This window comes from Myotis myotis, unplaced genomic scaffold (assembly GCF_014108235.1).
Source record: "Myotis myotis isolate mMyoMyo1 unplaced genomic scaffold, mMyoMyo1.p scaffold_m19_p_3, whole genome shotgun sequence".
Taxonomy (NCBI): Eukaryota; Metazoa; Chordata; class Mammalia; order Chiroptera; family Vespertilionidae; genus Myotis; species Myotis myotis.
The window spans coordinates 159,315,202-159,328,534 of NW_023416335.1; the positions used below are offsets into that span (position 1 = coordinate 159,315,202).

General features: G+C 35.1%; 2 protein-coding genes across 3 annotated transcripts; both read right to left on the reverse strand.

Annotated features, from left to right (window-relative positions):
- Positions 1 to 5,761: 5,761 nt before the first annotated feature.
- Positions 5,762 to 7,837, reverse strand: LOC118651318 (olfactory receptor 6C3). Of its 2 annotated transcripts, XM_036300352.1 has the most exons (2): positions 7,811 to 7,837; positions 5,762 to 6,673 (listed from the first exon to the last, which is right to left on the reverse strand). In XM_036300352.1, the coding sequence occupies exons 1-2, from the start codon at positions 7,835 to 7,837 to the stop codon at positions 5,762 to 5,764; spliced, it is 939 nt and encodes a 312-aa protein (XP_036156245.1). The 2 variants fall into 2 exon arrangements, with proteins under 2 accessions (XP_036156245.1, XP_036156246.1); XM_036300353.1 differs by lacking the exon at positions 7,811 to 7,837 and having other exon boundaries at positions 5,762 to 6,697.
- A 3,452-nt stretch (positions 7,838 to 11,289) lies between these two features.
- Positions 11,290 to 12,231, reverse strand: LOC118651257 (olfactory receptor 6C1). The gene has a single exon (XM_036300257.1). It carries the CDS (start codon positions 12,229 to 12,231, stop codon positions 11,290 to 11,292), a length of 942 nt encoding a protein of 313 aa, XP_036156150.1.
- Positions 12,232 to 13,333: the final 1,102 nt, after the last annotated feature.

Here is a 13,333-nt window from a genome sequence, read left to right on the forward strand (position 1 = left end):
ATCTTACCTTCACCACATTCATATTTGTGAGTAATGCAGCCTTTATTGATTTTCTTGGGGAAAAGGAAAGTGAATTTCTATCTCACAAAGCACTGCATATCATTTGAAAAATTCTATTAGATATGTTTCTTTTCCATAATATCTTTTCTCAGTCTCCTAGATGTTAAGTTGCTTGTCTCTCTTCCTTGATCACTTTCTCAATTTCTTAATTTATACTTTCATGTTTTATTACCAGTTTCCAATAGCTTTCTAGCTTTAGACTGACTTATACTCATAATACTTCTGTCCACACCCTAGTAGGACATCTGCTTTTAAATATTGTATCCAGTTATGTGCAAGTAATTATCAGGTTGATCAGTGACTAGGTTTTATTTTTTAAGTATATTTTTCTTGATTTAAGAGAGAAAGGGAGAGGGAGGGAGAGATAGAATCATCAATGATGAGAGAGAATCACTGATTGGCTGCCTCATGCAGGCCCTGACTGCAACCTGGGCATGTGCTCTGACCAGAAATTGAACTGTGAACTCCTAGTTCATAATGCACTAGGTTTTAAAACAATGAAATACATAGTTCAGCCTGGCAGGAGTAGCTCAGTTGGGTGGAATGTCCTTACAATGAAAGGTTGTGATTTTGATTCCCAGTCAGGGCACTCTTTTAAGGCAATTGATCTATGTTTCTCTCTCTCTCTCTCTCTCTCTCTCTCTCTCTCTCTCTCTCTCTCTCTTTCTCTCTCTCTCTCCATCCCTTCCTCTTTCTAAGCATGTCCTCTGGGAAAGATTTAAAAAGAAATACAAAGTTCAACTGCTAGGTTTCACTCTTCACAGAAATTGGAGGAATAAATTAAATTATACATAATATTTTGCCATAACATGTTCAAAATCCAAAAACAAAATTTATTAAATCAGAGTGGTTAAAGGATCCAAATATTTTAAGACTTCTCTGAAAACCATGCAAACTTATCACAATATTATTGACCATATTCCCCCTCACCTTTTTTGCCACCCCCCACCCCACCCATCTGGTAACCATTCTCTTTGGTCTCTGTTTCTATGAGTGTGTTTTTGTTTTGTTTTGTTTGTTCATTTGTTTTGTTTTTTAGATTCCACATATAAGTAAAACCATACAGTATTTGCCTTTCTCTGTCTGAGGTATTTCACTTAGCATAATATCCCTAGGTCCATACATGTTGTTGCAAATGGCAAGATGTCATTCTTTTCCATGCTGAGTAATATCCCACATGTACTTTATTCATTCATCTATCAGTGGATATCTAGATGCTTACATATCTTGGCTATTGTAAATAATGCTTCAGTGAACATAGGGGTGCATATATCTTCTCAAATTACTGTTTTTTTTCCTTTGGCTAAACACCCAGATGTGGGATTGCTGGGTCATATGAAAGATCTATTTTTAGTGCTTTGAGAAATCTCGGTACTCTTTTCCATACTGGCAGCACCAACTGTCAATCCCACCACAATGCACAAGGACTCTCTTTTCTCTACATCCTCACCTACATGTGCTTTTTAAAAATTTTTATTGTCACTTTTACGTATGTCCACAATTCTCCCTGTTCTTTATCCACCTTCACCCAGCCTACCCTTCTTTTCCTCTGGCGATCAACCATACTATTGTGTGTGTCTATGAGTTATGCCCATATGTTCTTTGGTTAATCCCTTCACCTTCTTTTTTTTTTTTTTTAAATATATTTTATTGATTTTTTACAGAGAGGAAGGGAGAGAGAGAGAGAGAGTTAGAAACATCGATGAGAGAGAAACATCGATCAGCTGCCTCCTGCACATCTCCCACTGGGGATGTGCCCGCAACCCAGGTACATGCCCTTGACCGGAATCGAACCCGGGACCCCTCAGTCCGCAGGCCGACGCTCTATCCACTGAGCCAAACCGGTTTTGGCCCCTTCACCTTCTTTAATCCAGCCAACATGTTCTTTGTTGAGTTTTTGATGATAGCCACTCTGACTGTGTGAGGTGATATTTCATTGTGGTTTTGATTGCATTCCCCTGATGATTAGTGATGTTGAACATCTTTTTACATGTCTATCGGCCATTTCTCTAGTTCTCAGAGGTTATGTTTTAGCCCCAAAATTGTACCTACAGCCCAAGATCTGAATGCTTGGTGGGCTCCTTGCTGTTGCATTATTGTTATTGTTTGGAATTCCCATGCAACAGAGAAAAATGCATTTATAAAAATAGTCTTAAATTGACATTTCGTATCCCAGTACATTAACATGTAATTTTTTTCTCTTATACCACATTTGTATCTCTTTTCCTCAGCACTGAGAAATCTGACTCCAACAATCCATTTACTTGTCAATTACTCAATTCTACAACACACACACACAGAATATTTTTAATGGTAATAATTACACTCCCATTATTATTTTTAAAAATCTACTAAATGTAGTTCAAAAAACTTTTTGCAGTATCTGTACTACTGATGATCAATTATCAAAATACTATCTTGAACAATTACTTGTATCAATTCTTTATTCTTCCCATAGTTATTGATTTATTTTGTAACTAGAGTCCTGGTGCATGAAAATCGTGCACAGTAGCAGGAGTCCCCCAGCCTGGCCTGCACCCTCCAATGTGGGACCCCTCGAAGATGTCTAACTGCCTCTTACATTCTGGGATCACTGGCTCCTAACTGCTCACCTGCCTGCCTGCCTGATAGGACTTTACCACCTCTGCCTGCCTGCTGATCACTCCTAACAGCTCCCCTATTGGCCTGATTCCCCTAACCACCTCTTGACTTGCCCTGTACCTGAGACCCAGGATTCCCTCCTCTGGCCACCGCAGCAGGGGACCATGGGCAGGCGGCTCTGCCGGGGCCACAGCAGCAGTACTGGGACTGCAGGGAGGGCAGCTTGTCCCTCTCCTGGGCCACAGCCCCAGCCACTGGCGCCCGGGGCCATGGAGTGGGTAGCATGTCCCTCTCCAGGGCCGTAGCTGGCTGGTCCCCATTCCTCTCTCGTGAGCTCATTTGTGCCTTAATGGTCCCCATTCCTCTCTCCCAGTGTTGAGTGTCTGAGCCTTTACTGTGTGACAGAGTGAGGGTGTGAAGACCATTTCCATATTAGCTCTTTATTATATAGGATTATGTTCACTTACATAGAGGTTTTTCCCATTCTTGCTCATTTAATTTTGTCTGTGGAATATGTGAAACAATAAGGATATTTTAAAAGTTAAAACTATTCAAATAGGTATACTTAAAATGCACCACTTATATTTTTACTACATTAATTTCTCACTCTTCATGCCTGAGTGCATAGTTTGATTATAGAAGCTTTATATTATACTTTAATATCTCTATGGTTAGCCCTCTCATATTGCTTGTTTTCCAAGATGACTTAATTATTACTGCATGCTTGATTTTCCATATAACATTTAGTATTGATTTTAGTGTTAGTGTTCTTCTCCTTGACCCAAATGATCAAGAAATGCTAATGCTACTTGAAGTGTCAATGACCAACAAGGATGTTGCATGGCACTTGTGCTTTGCCACTATTGGAAGATTCATCCATCACTAAGGAGCAACGTATTACAGATATGCACTCTTCTTCTGAACAGCACTTTTTGGCTTACTATAGGGACCTAGTAGAGACTAAAGGTCAAACCATAGGACATGATCAATTGATTATTAGATTTGAGCTTGCTATAATGAACTGGATGTTATTGGACCCTCTGAGTTATAATGCTGGTCATTCTAGCATAGCAGCAACCTATCATAAAAGGGAGATAGTCCTTAAGAGGTCAGATTTGAGCAGGTCCAGAAGGCTAATGAACAGATGATTCAGACTCCTTTAAAATGAATTTCTCCTGATTTACATTCTCTTCCTCTATCCACATATATGGCCTTATTAGGAGTACCTCATAACAAGGTAACCAATAAATACAAGTATATACTTAGTCACAGGTGTTTGGTATAATATGCTAGTATCCAGTCAAAAGTGAGTGATTGAAAAAATAAAATATAAGTGATGTATACATTATTTTTTAAAAGCTAGTATAGTTATATCAGTAGTCAATGTAGAGTTACTGATAAAAGTGCACTTCAGAAGGAGAGAAACTTGTGTTTTTTCATAATGATAAGATAGGTTATGGTCACTAAAAGTATATAACAGTTTTAAATTTCTGTTTGCACAAAAATAGTGTTAATATTTTTTAAAATCAAAAATTGACATAACTACAAGGAGAAACCACTCCATAGCTGCATAAGGAGATTTCAATAACTCAGTAATTATAAAAACAATAAAAATACAAATTAAATCATATGGGTAATAAACTTAACCTAGTTGACTTATATAGAAAACTGCACTCAACTATCATTACTTATAAATTCCAAATGTACAAGGAACATTTACAAATCTCTGACCATACTCTAGGCCGTAAAGAGATTCAACTAATTCAGAAAGATTTAGGGTAAAGGAAATATGTTTTATGACACTATAAAAGGATTTTTTGAAAATTTGATGCTTCATATGACCTATTTATAGCAGTAGATTGAAGCCAATACAGCTTGTGGCCCCTGTCCCAGGAAGAAAAGATAAAAGTGGAACTTGAGTCCATGTTTGGGCTTTTCGGTGGCTGTTCTAGGACTGGTGTCCCTTTAGCCTGTCTTGGAGCCCTCATGGGACCTGACATACTCAGGATGCCTGAGAGCTGCTGAGAACACACTGAGCTGGGTGGCCTGCCACTGCTTCACGGAGCTGAGCTACAGCAGACTGAAGCACAGAGAGCAAGAGATTAGGAGCGTCACCTTTTTCTTTTTCTTTTTTTACATGGGCAAAATCTTCTAATTAAGAATCTCCAAACACAAGTCTGAGATGCTTCACCCTCAGAAAAGGTTAGAGAGGCCCCAGAATCTCTAGGTGGACTGAATAGTGATGGTCCTCCCCTGTACGAATCCTGTTCTAAAAGACTGGGAGAGGTGGTTACTTTTTCAAATGTGTAGGTAAGTGTCCAAATCCAAGAAACAAAGCAAATCTCTATTAAATGGACCCTAAAAAAATGGAGGAAAATGAACACCTAACAAATATTTCAAAATAACTGTCATAAAGCTGCTGAGTGAGTTCAGGACAGCAACGTGTGTTTTATTTGGGTTTTTTTTGCATCTATTCTGAATGTTTTTAATGAAAATATTCTCTAAAATGCCAGACATATAGAAATTCTATAAATAATACTTAACATTGTGATTTCTACTTATCTTGAAAATATGAAGGAATTTTCAGAAAGTATAAAGCACTGCATTTAAAGTGCTATGCACAAGTACATATTACCTCTACGGACCTCATCTAATGTACAATAATATCAGAACATTTAGATCCATTAAATGTTAAAATTATCAGTCTCTTAATAATACACAAGAAGTTACACACTAATTTGGAAACTCTACTTTGAATATACAATGTGATATTATATGCATCTTTTAGGGACTGATATTAACAGAATTAGACCTATTTTTTTTACATTACACTCTAGAATACTAGTATATCTCAAAGAAATACATTTCATTTCCAGAACATTCAGTAGAAGAAATAAACTTAAGTATATTTTGTAAAAAGTCAATTAAAAATGTATTCGAGAAACAATATGGAAATGGAAGAAATGGGAAAATATTAACTGTAAAATGGCATATAAAGAGACATTGGAAAAAATGCACACTTACATAGATGTTTAGGAATTTCAAGATTTCACTTAATTGCTCTTTGAGAGTGCCCTTTATTCCTGACAAAATAAAAAGGTCATTTATTTGTAGAAAATACCACGTTATGGACCATGTCTTTGAAGGCTTGTTTTACTTGCTGGTTTCTCAGGGTGTAAATGAAGGGGTTGAGCATGGGAGCAACAGAGGTATTGAGAATAGCTACTCCTTTGATCAATGATGCCTTTTCTTTTGCAGAGGGATTCGCATACATGAATATACAGCTTCCATAAGAAATGGAAATGACAATCATATGAGAGGAACAAGTGGAGAAAGCCTTTTTCCTCTGACTGGCAGATGGGATTCTCAAAATAGTCCTGATAATGTACACATACGATAAAGTCACCAAACCCAGAGTGAATAGCAAAGCAACCAAAGCAGAGTAAAAACCAATTGCTTCTAGGAGCCATGTATCTGAGCAAGATAGTTGTAAAAGCGGGAAATAGTCACACACAAAGTGATCAATGATATTAGAAGCACAGTAATCCAGCTGGAGGAGAAGCATAAGGGGCGGGAAAATGGTCAGAAACCCTCCCAGCCACGCACACAGCACAAGCAGGGTGCAGAGCTTCCTGTTCATGATGATTGTATAATGAAGGGGCTTGCAGATGGCCACATAGCGGTCATAGGACATGGCGGTTAGAAGGTAAAATTCAGTCACCCCCATGAAAATAAAGAAAAATAGTTGGGTTGCACAGTTATTATAGGAAATAGTCTTATCCCTGGTGATAATGGCCCCCAGAAATCTAGGGATACATACAGTTGTAAATGAGATTTCTAAGAAAGAGAAGTTCCGGAGGAAGAAATACATAGGCGTCTGTAGATGGGAGTCCACCAAGGTGAGGGTGATGATAATCAGGTTCCCAGCGACACTTAGTACATATGTGATAAATAAAAGAAGAAAAATCACAATCTGAAGGTCAAAATTATCAGAAAGACCCAAGAGGACAAACTCTGTGACCGCTGTGTGGTTCATTTCTCTGTCTCTCTCTTTATATCCCTTTAAAGATATTTAGGTGGAAAAAGTATTAAAGAGAGGAGATGAGAGATATGTATGATTCATTGTGATCAATATCATCATCACTATATTCTAAAACATTTTTATAACCTGTGCTGATTTTATTTTGGCTGTCTTGTTTGCATTATGTCTTAATACACATTTATGAGTTCTGCTTTATGTACTAGTTCTCTTATTTTAAATCTAGCAGAAGTTAGGAATGATTCATACAATAAATCACATCATTGAGACATGGTAAATAAAATTAATACTTTTTGCAAATCTTACATTTTTCTTGCACCAATCGCATGAAATATGCATGTTCCTTTTTTCCTGTCATGTATTTATTAGAGGACACTGTCACCTAAAAACAGAAAAGAATGATCTTAATTCTAGCAAATGTAAAAGTGAAATTTTGAAAACTAAAAGAACAACCCGTTACATTTTCTATAAGAAATCAATTAATAATTTTCTTAGAAAATAATTTTTATTTTAAATTATTAATTATTTTATTACACTATTCATTTTTATCTTTAACATTAATATTTATAGTGTAATTATCAAGATAATATGAGAACAACCTGAACATATTATGTAATAATATGTATATTTTCTTTAAGATAGAATAGGTAACCTAATTATTGTTTTTAACAAATAGTGAATATATTCACTTATTAGTTTTTCTCATAATTCCATAAAAATCATTAATCTTTGACATCTTCTATGACTTTATAGAAATGTACATAGGGGATATTTGTATTTTTGAGCTTAAAGGGATATGCAGTATTTATTTTTCATTTTGCATGGCAGCACATATTGGAAAAATACTACTTGCCTCAGATCTTAGGAGCTCTGTCAGTCAGATTGTAGCCCAGTGAATTTGCCCTTTGAACATCATTTTTCTGAGCTATTAAAGTTTATGCAAAAAATGTTTTATTCTTTTGTAATTTGGCCCCACATTTGTCTTTTACATGAGACCTCTGATCCATAAGGGTATTTTAGAACTAAATACAAAATCACTCCCCCATTCATCCTAACCTATTCAGTTAATTCTCAGCTAGCTGGATAGACCATGCTGTAAATTAGTTTTGCTAAAATTGTGACAGTTACCTCCTTCATATTTAGATAGTCAAATTTCTGCCATGAAGGATAGAATGTAAAGCCATCACTTCTCTGCCAGGCACTAGCAAATTTCTAAACAAATTTTATTTTATCTTTTTCTCCATTTTATGATGGCTCAAAGGAAATAGCTCAGCAAGTAGAAACGGAAAGTCAGAAACCTTAAGATGTGGAAATATACAACAGTCCTCTTCAATAATGTTGATCTAGAAGCTTAAGAAAGCAACATTTAAAAAGAGAACAGAGAGCCCTGGTTAGTGCTTCTCAGTGGTTAGAGAGATGGCCTGAGCACCAGAGTTGCAGGTTTGATTCCCAGTAAAGAGCACGAACCTGGGTGGTGGGTTCGCTCCCGCCCCTGGTTGGAATGCATTCAGGAGGCAACCAGTTGGCGTGTCTCTCTCAACTCACCCTCCCTCCCTTCCACTTTCTCTGAAAAGCAATGGAAAAAATATCCTCAAGTGAGGATTAACAAAAAAAGAAAAATAGTACATTAGAAAAAAGAGAATTGAGAGAGATATGACAACATTGGGTATTATGAGTATAGATTCTTAAACCAGGATCTGGCTTCTAGTGGCACTGCAGTTCAAATATTTCAAGTCCACTTTCTTGACCTCAGAAGAAAGTTATGCATTGATCTCTTGGGAACAAGACAAAGTCCAGGCCACATCTTGGCTACATTATAGACCATGAGGGATTTCTGGAAGTTCTCCTTGGATTTACTAATAGCCTAACTCTTCTCTTAGTGAAAGGTCATTCATCTTTGTATCCCACAGAGGACCTAAAATGTTGACTTTCACAAAATAATTACTTCCATTAATCACAATTGCTTGCTATTTCATGAGTAATAAATAGTTATGAACTCCACTTGCTTACAAAAATATAACTATTTATATTTAATAATCTTGAAATATAAAAGTTTTCTATATATACCCTTTTATTTATTTATCCTTTGGCTTTTTTTAGTGTTGAGACAGCAAGAAACAATATTATTTTATAATTCAAAGTTAAATAATAACTATTATAATACACATATTGTGCTCACAATTATTTTCTCACAATTTTTAATGTGATTGCATAGGCTAACTAACTTACCCTTCATTATAAACAGCAATAATTAATTGCAGTGTCAATTTTGTCCATCACTTTTCTCATCTTGGTCTTTACATTTATTTATCATATTTTTAACATTTTAATGAGACATATTACAAAATACTCTTTTTGTTTAATTGAAATTCTGTTTAGTGAATTATTGATTGTTTTTTAGTTAATATTATTTATTTGGTAAAACACAATGAATATTTTAAGTTGAATAATCATTTTTATTGTTCTTCATGTTTACAAAATATTTTGATTATAAAAATTATATTACATTTAAGCAGTTAATAATAAGCTACACATTTCTATATAATTATATAAATTAATAATACATATTGTATAATTTAATGTTATATATTTTAAAAATAACTAAACATGCATTTAATGTAAGAAATACAAGAGTGAATTTATATAACCAAATAATAATACAGCCATCAATGTAGAACCAAATCATGGCTGAACATGTCTGCTTGGGAATTACTTATTGGAAGAGAGGAACTAGAAGAGAGTGTGCAGAAAACAGAAGAAAAATATAACTCAAATCTATGACAGTGCTTGCATGTTATGTGCCATTAAGTTAGCTCAGACTCTGAGTAACCTTATGAATGAATAGTATCTACCATGCATGCCCTGTCCTCAATAGCCCCACTCAGCTCCTGTGGACTCATGCCTTTGGCTTCTTTTATGGAGTCAATGAACCTCATATTTGTTCTTCCTCTTTTCCTGCTGCCTTTTTGTTTGTTTATTTTGTTTCTGACAATTTGACTATAGTGTGTTTCAGTCTGAATACCTTTAGCAAATTTCAAGTATATAATACAACTATTAGTAACTATAGATACTATGTAGTACATTAGCTCTCCAGAACTTAAGCATCTCACATAATTGACCCTCTCTTCCCCTTGACTAACATCTGGCCGTTATCAATTCTCATTCTACTCTCTGAGTTCAAGTTTTTAAGATTCCACATATAAGTGAGATCGTGAAGTATTTTTCTGGGCCTTTCATTTGCTGTAATGTCTTTCAGTTTCATCGTGTTGTAGCATATGACAGAATTTACTTATTTTTAAGTCCGAATTATGTTTTATCATATATATAAACCATTTTAGTCCATTTATTAGTTGACGGACATAGGTGTTTCTATATCTTGTCCTTTATGAATAATGCTGCAATAAAACTGAGGGTGCAGATACCACTTTGAGATATAATTCCATTGGATACTGGAATTATATACCCAAAAAAGTAAGACAACTGGATCATACCATAGTTTTAATTTTTGAGGAACCTTCATACTGTTTTCCATAATGGCTACTTTAATTTACATTCCCACCCCAAATGTTTACGAGGATTCCCTTTTCTCCATGACCTTCCTAAAATTCATTTTTTGCATGTGGTGATATCTTACTTTGTTTTTTAACTTTCTATAAAACTTAAATAATTTTGTTTAGATATAAAATAATTTATATGCATACCCAGTTTAAAGCAAATCCAAAACTTCAAAAAAGTGGAATTTACCTTCTATGGAATTAGAATAAACTTATTCTACATGATGGCTGCTATTTTTGATAGATAATTTATATGGCCATACTCTATTAAAGTGGGAGGGAAAGTACTGTTTCTCAGTTTTTAAATGAAAGCGTTTACATTTTCAATAAATTATAAGGTATTTACATTTTTTTCTAGAAAACTGTAATATAGTTAAGAGAATATCTGTCAAATATAAATAAAAAATAAAATTATATATTCTATGTGTAGTAAATAAAATATCATATAACTATTTTAAAAGTATCTCTGTCATTCCTGGTGATTATTTTTTCCCTACACAAAACTCAAAATATAATTTTACTTTAAAAATAATTATTATTTAATAAGTTGTAATATTGTATACCTGAAACTAATAGAAATAATGTAAGATTGTATACCAACTATCCATAAATTAAAAAAAAAATTTACTGGATGAAAGAAAGTGAAGGGATTTGCCAAAGAACATATATGCACAACCCATGGACACAGACAACAGTGTGGTGATGGCCAGAGGAAAGGAGGGACTGGGTAGAGGTATTGGGGGGTGGGGGGGAATGGCGACATCTGCAACAGTGTCAACAATAAAAATAAAGAAAAATTTTTGAAAATAAATAAATTTTAAGAAAGTTGTGATAGTGTTCAGAAGGATGAGAGTCAGAATGACATAAGAAAAATAGTTTAAATTAAATGGGAAATATATAAAACAGAATTGTTAGAAAAAACAAAGAGGATATGAAAGGATGACAGTGAGTTTATTGGGATTTGCAGAAGCTATTGAAATTTCATGTTTATATTTTTAAAATTTCCTGCAATGTTCTCAAATTCATTACACCACATTATTTCATTTGCTTGTGAAGAATAGTCTTCCTTGCCATGTCCATGAAGGCTTGTTTGACTTGCTGATTCCTTAAGCTGTAAATAAAGGGGTTCAGCATGGGAGCTACTGAGGTGTTTAGCACAGCAACTCCCTTGCTCAAAGACACCCTCTCCTTTGCTGAAGGTTTGATATACATAAAAATGCAGCTGCCATAAGAGATAGAGATGACAATCATGTGAGATGAACACGTAGAAAAGGCCTTTGTTCTCTGTCTAGTTGAGGGAATTCTTAAAATTGTTCTTATGATATATACGTAGGACAGAAATATCAATGCCAGAGTGAACATTAGAGTAAACACAGCACAGGCAAACCCCATTCTCTCTAGGAATTTTGTGTCTGAACAAGAAAGTTGCAGCAGGGGAAAATAATCACAGGTAAAATGATCAATAACATTTGACCTGCAGTAATCGAGGTTTAGGAGCAATATGAGTGCAGGGAAGATGATTAAGAATGAAACGAGCCACGAACAGAAGACAAGGAGTATGCAGCTTCTTCGATTCATGACGGTCATGTAGTGCAGAGGTTTGCAGATGGCAACATAACGATCATAGGACATGGCAGCCAGAAGGTAAAACTCAGTGACTCCCAAGAGAATGAAAAAAAATAACTGAGCGATGCAATCATTAAAGGAGATGGTTTTATCTCCTGAGATAATAGTGGCCAGGAACTTAGGAATACTGACAGTTGTGAATGAGATCTCTAATAAGGAGAAATTTCTGAGGAAGAAATACATGGGGGTCTGGAGGTGGGAATCCAGCAGGGTAAGGGCTATAATGGTCAGGTTCCCAGTGATGCTCAAAATGTAGGTGATGAGCAGAAAGACAAAGATCACCACCTGAAGCTCTGGGTCATCTGACAGTCCCAGGAGAATAAACTCTCTTACTTCTGTATGGTTTCTCATTCTTCAGTTGCTTGTTTGTTTGTTTGTTTGTTCTTCTCCTGCCAGATCTATAGGAGAAAGCACAAGGAACAACCCATCAATCGTGGATTAACAAATATCCAAGTGTGGAACCAGAATTTGGCTGAAATAGTATGATGTTTCACTTCAGGAGCAATTTAAAGCAAACTGATAATGGCAATTTCTTTTACTGGTGAAAGCTCTTTGGTTAAAGCGGTTTTAAAAAATTCAATATCACAAATCTTGAAGTGGATGGTCTAGGATTTGTTCCCAGACTTTTCTGACTCCAAATACACCCTGTGAAGTTTCAGAGACGTGTCCACAAAGTTTCTTCCCAATGAGAGCCAGCTTTGTGCTGTTACTCCAGTCCCTACATGTTTCCCATTCTGTGTAAAAGTTTAATCACATTGAGAATCCTAAAAAAAATGAGAAAGATACTGCATTCTTAAGTAGAAAATGACTTTTGTCCTTAGCCATTTATCAATTTTGTTAACACTCGGCTTTATAAACTACTCCTGCACCTCACTGGTAGTCAGAAACACTAGTGCCATTGCCACCAGCAACCTGAAATGCTTGGGATAGAGGGGAGAAAGAGGTAGAAAATAATTTAAGTAGAAAACACTTAGATCTGAGGCTGATTACATCTGACTTATTTTAATTATGTATCAGCATACCTATGTGTCATTTGTATGACTTTTATTCCCATGCAACCTATTTCCTTTTATATTTAAAATCATCATAATAATATTATTGTTATGATTAAAAACTTTCTTTCAGTTAAAGAGTGAGATAAGTGATCTCCAGGAATACTTAGTAACTCCAATAAAGCTGGTCTTAACAGTTTAGTTTCTTTATTTGAACTTATTATTTATTTTTTTAATTTTTTATTGATTTTGAGAAAAAGAGAGAGAGAGAGAGATCAGTGGCTTCTTGAACATGTCAGACTGGGGATCAAACCAGCTACCTTTTGATTTATGGGAGGGCACTCCAATCAACTGAGTCACACCAGCCAGTTTGTTGTGTTTTTAAAATATTAGGTTTTAATTTTTTAAATAAAACAAATGATATTACCATAGATATTTTCATAAGGAATAGTGAAGATATC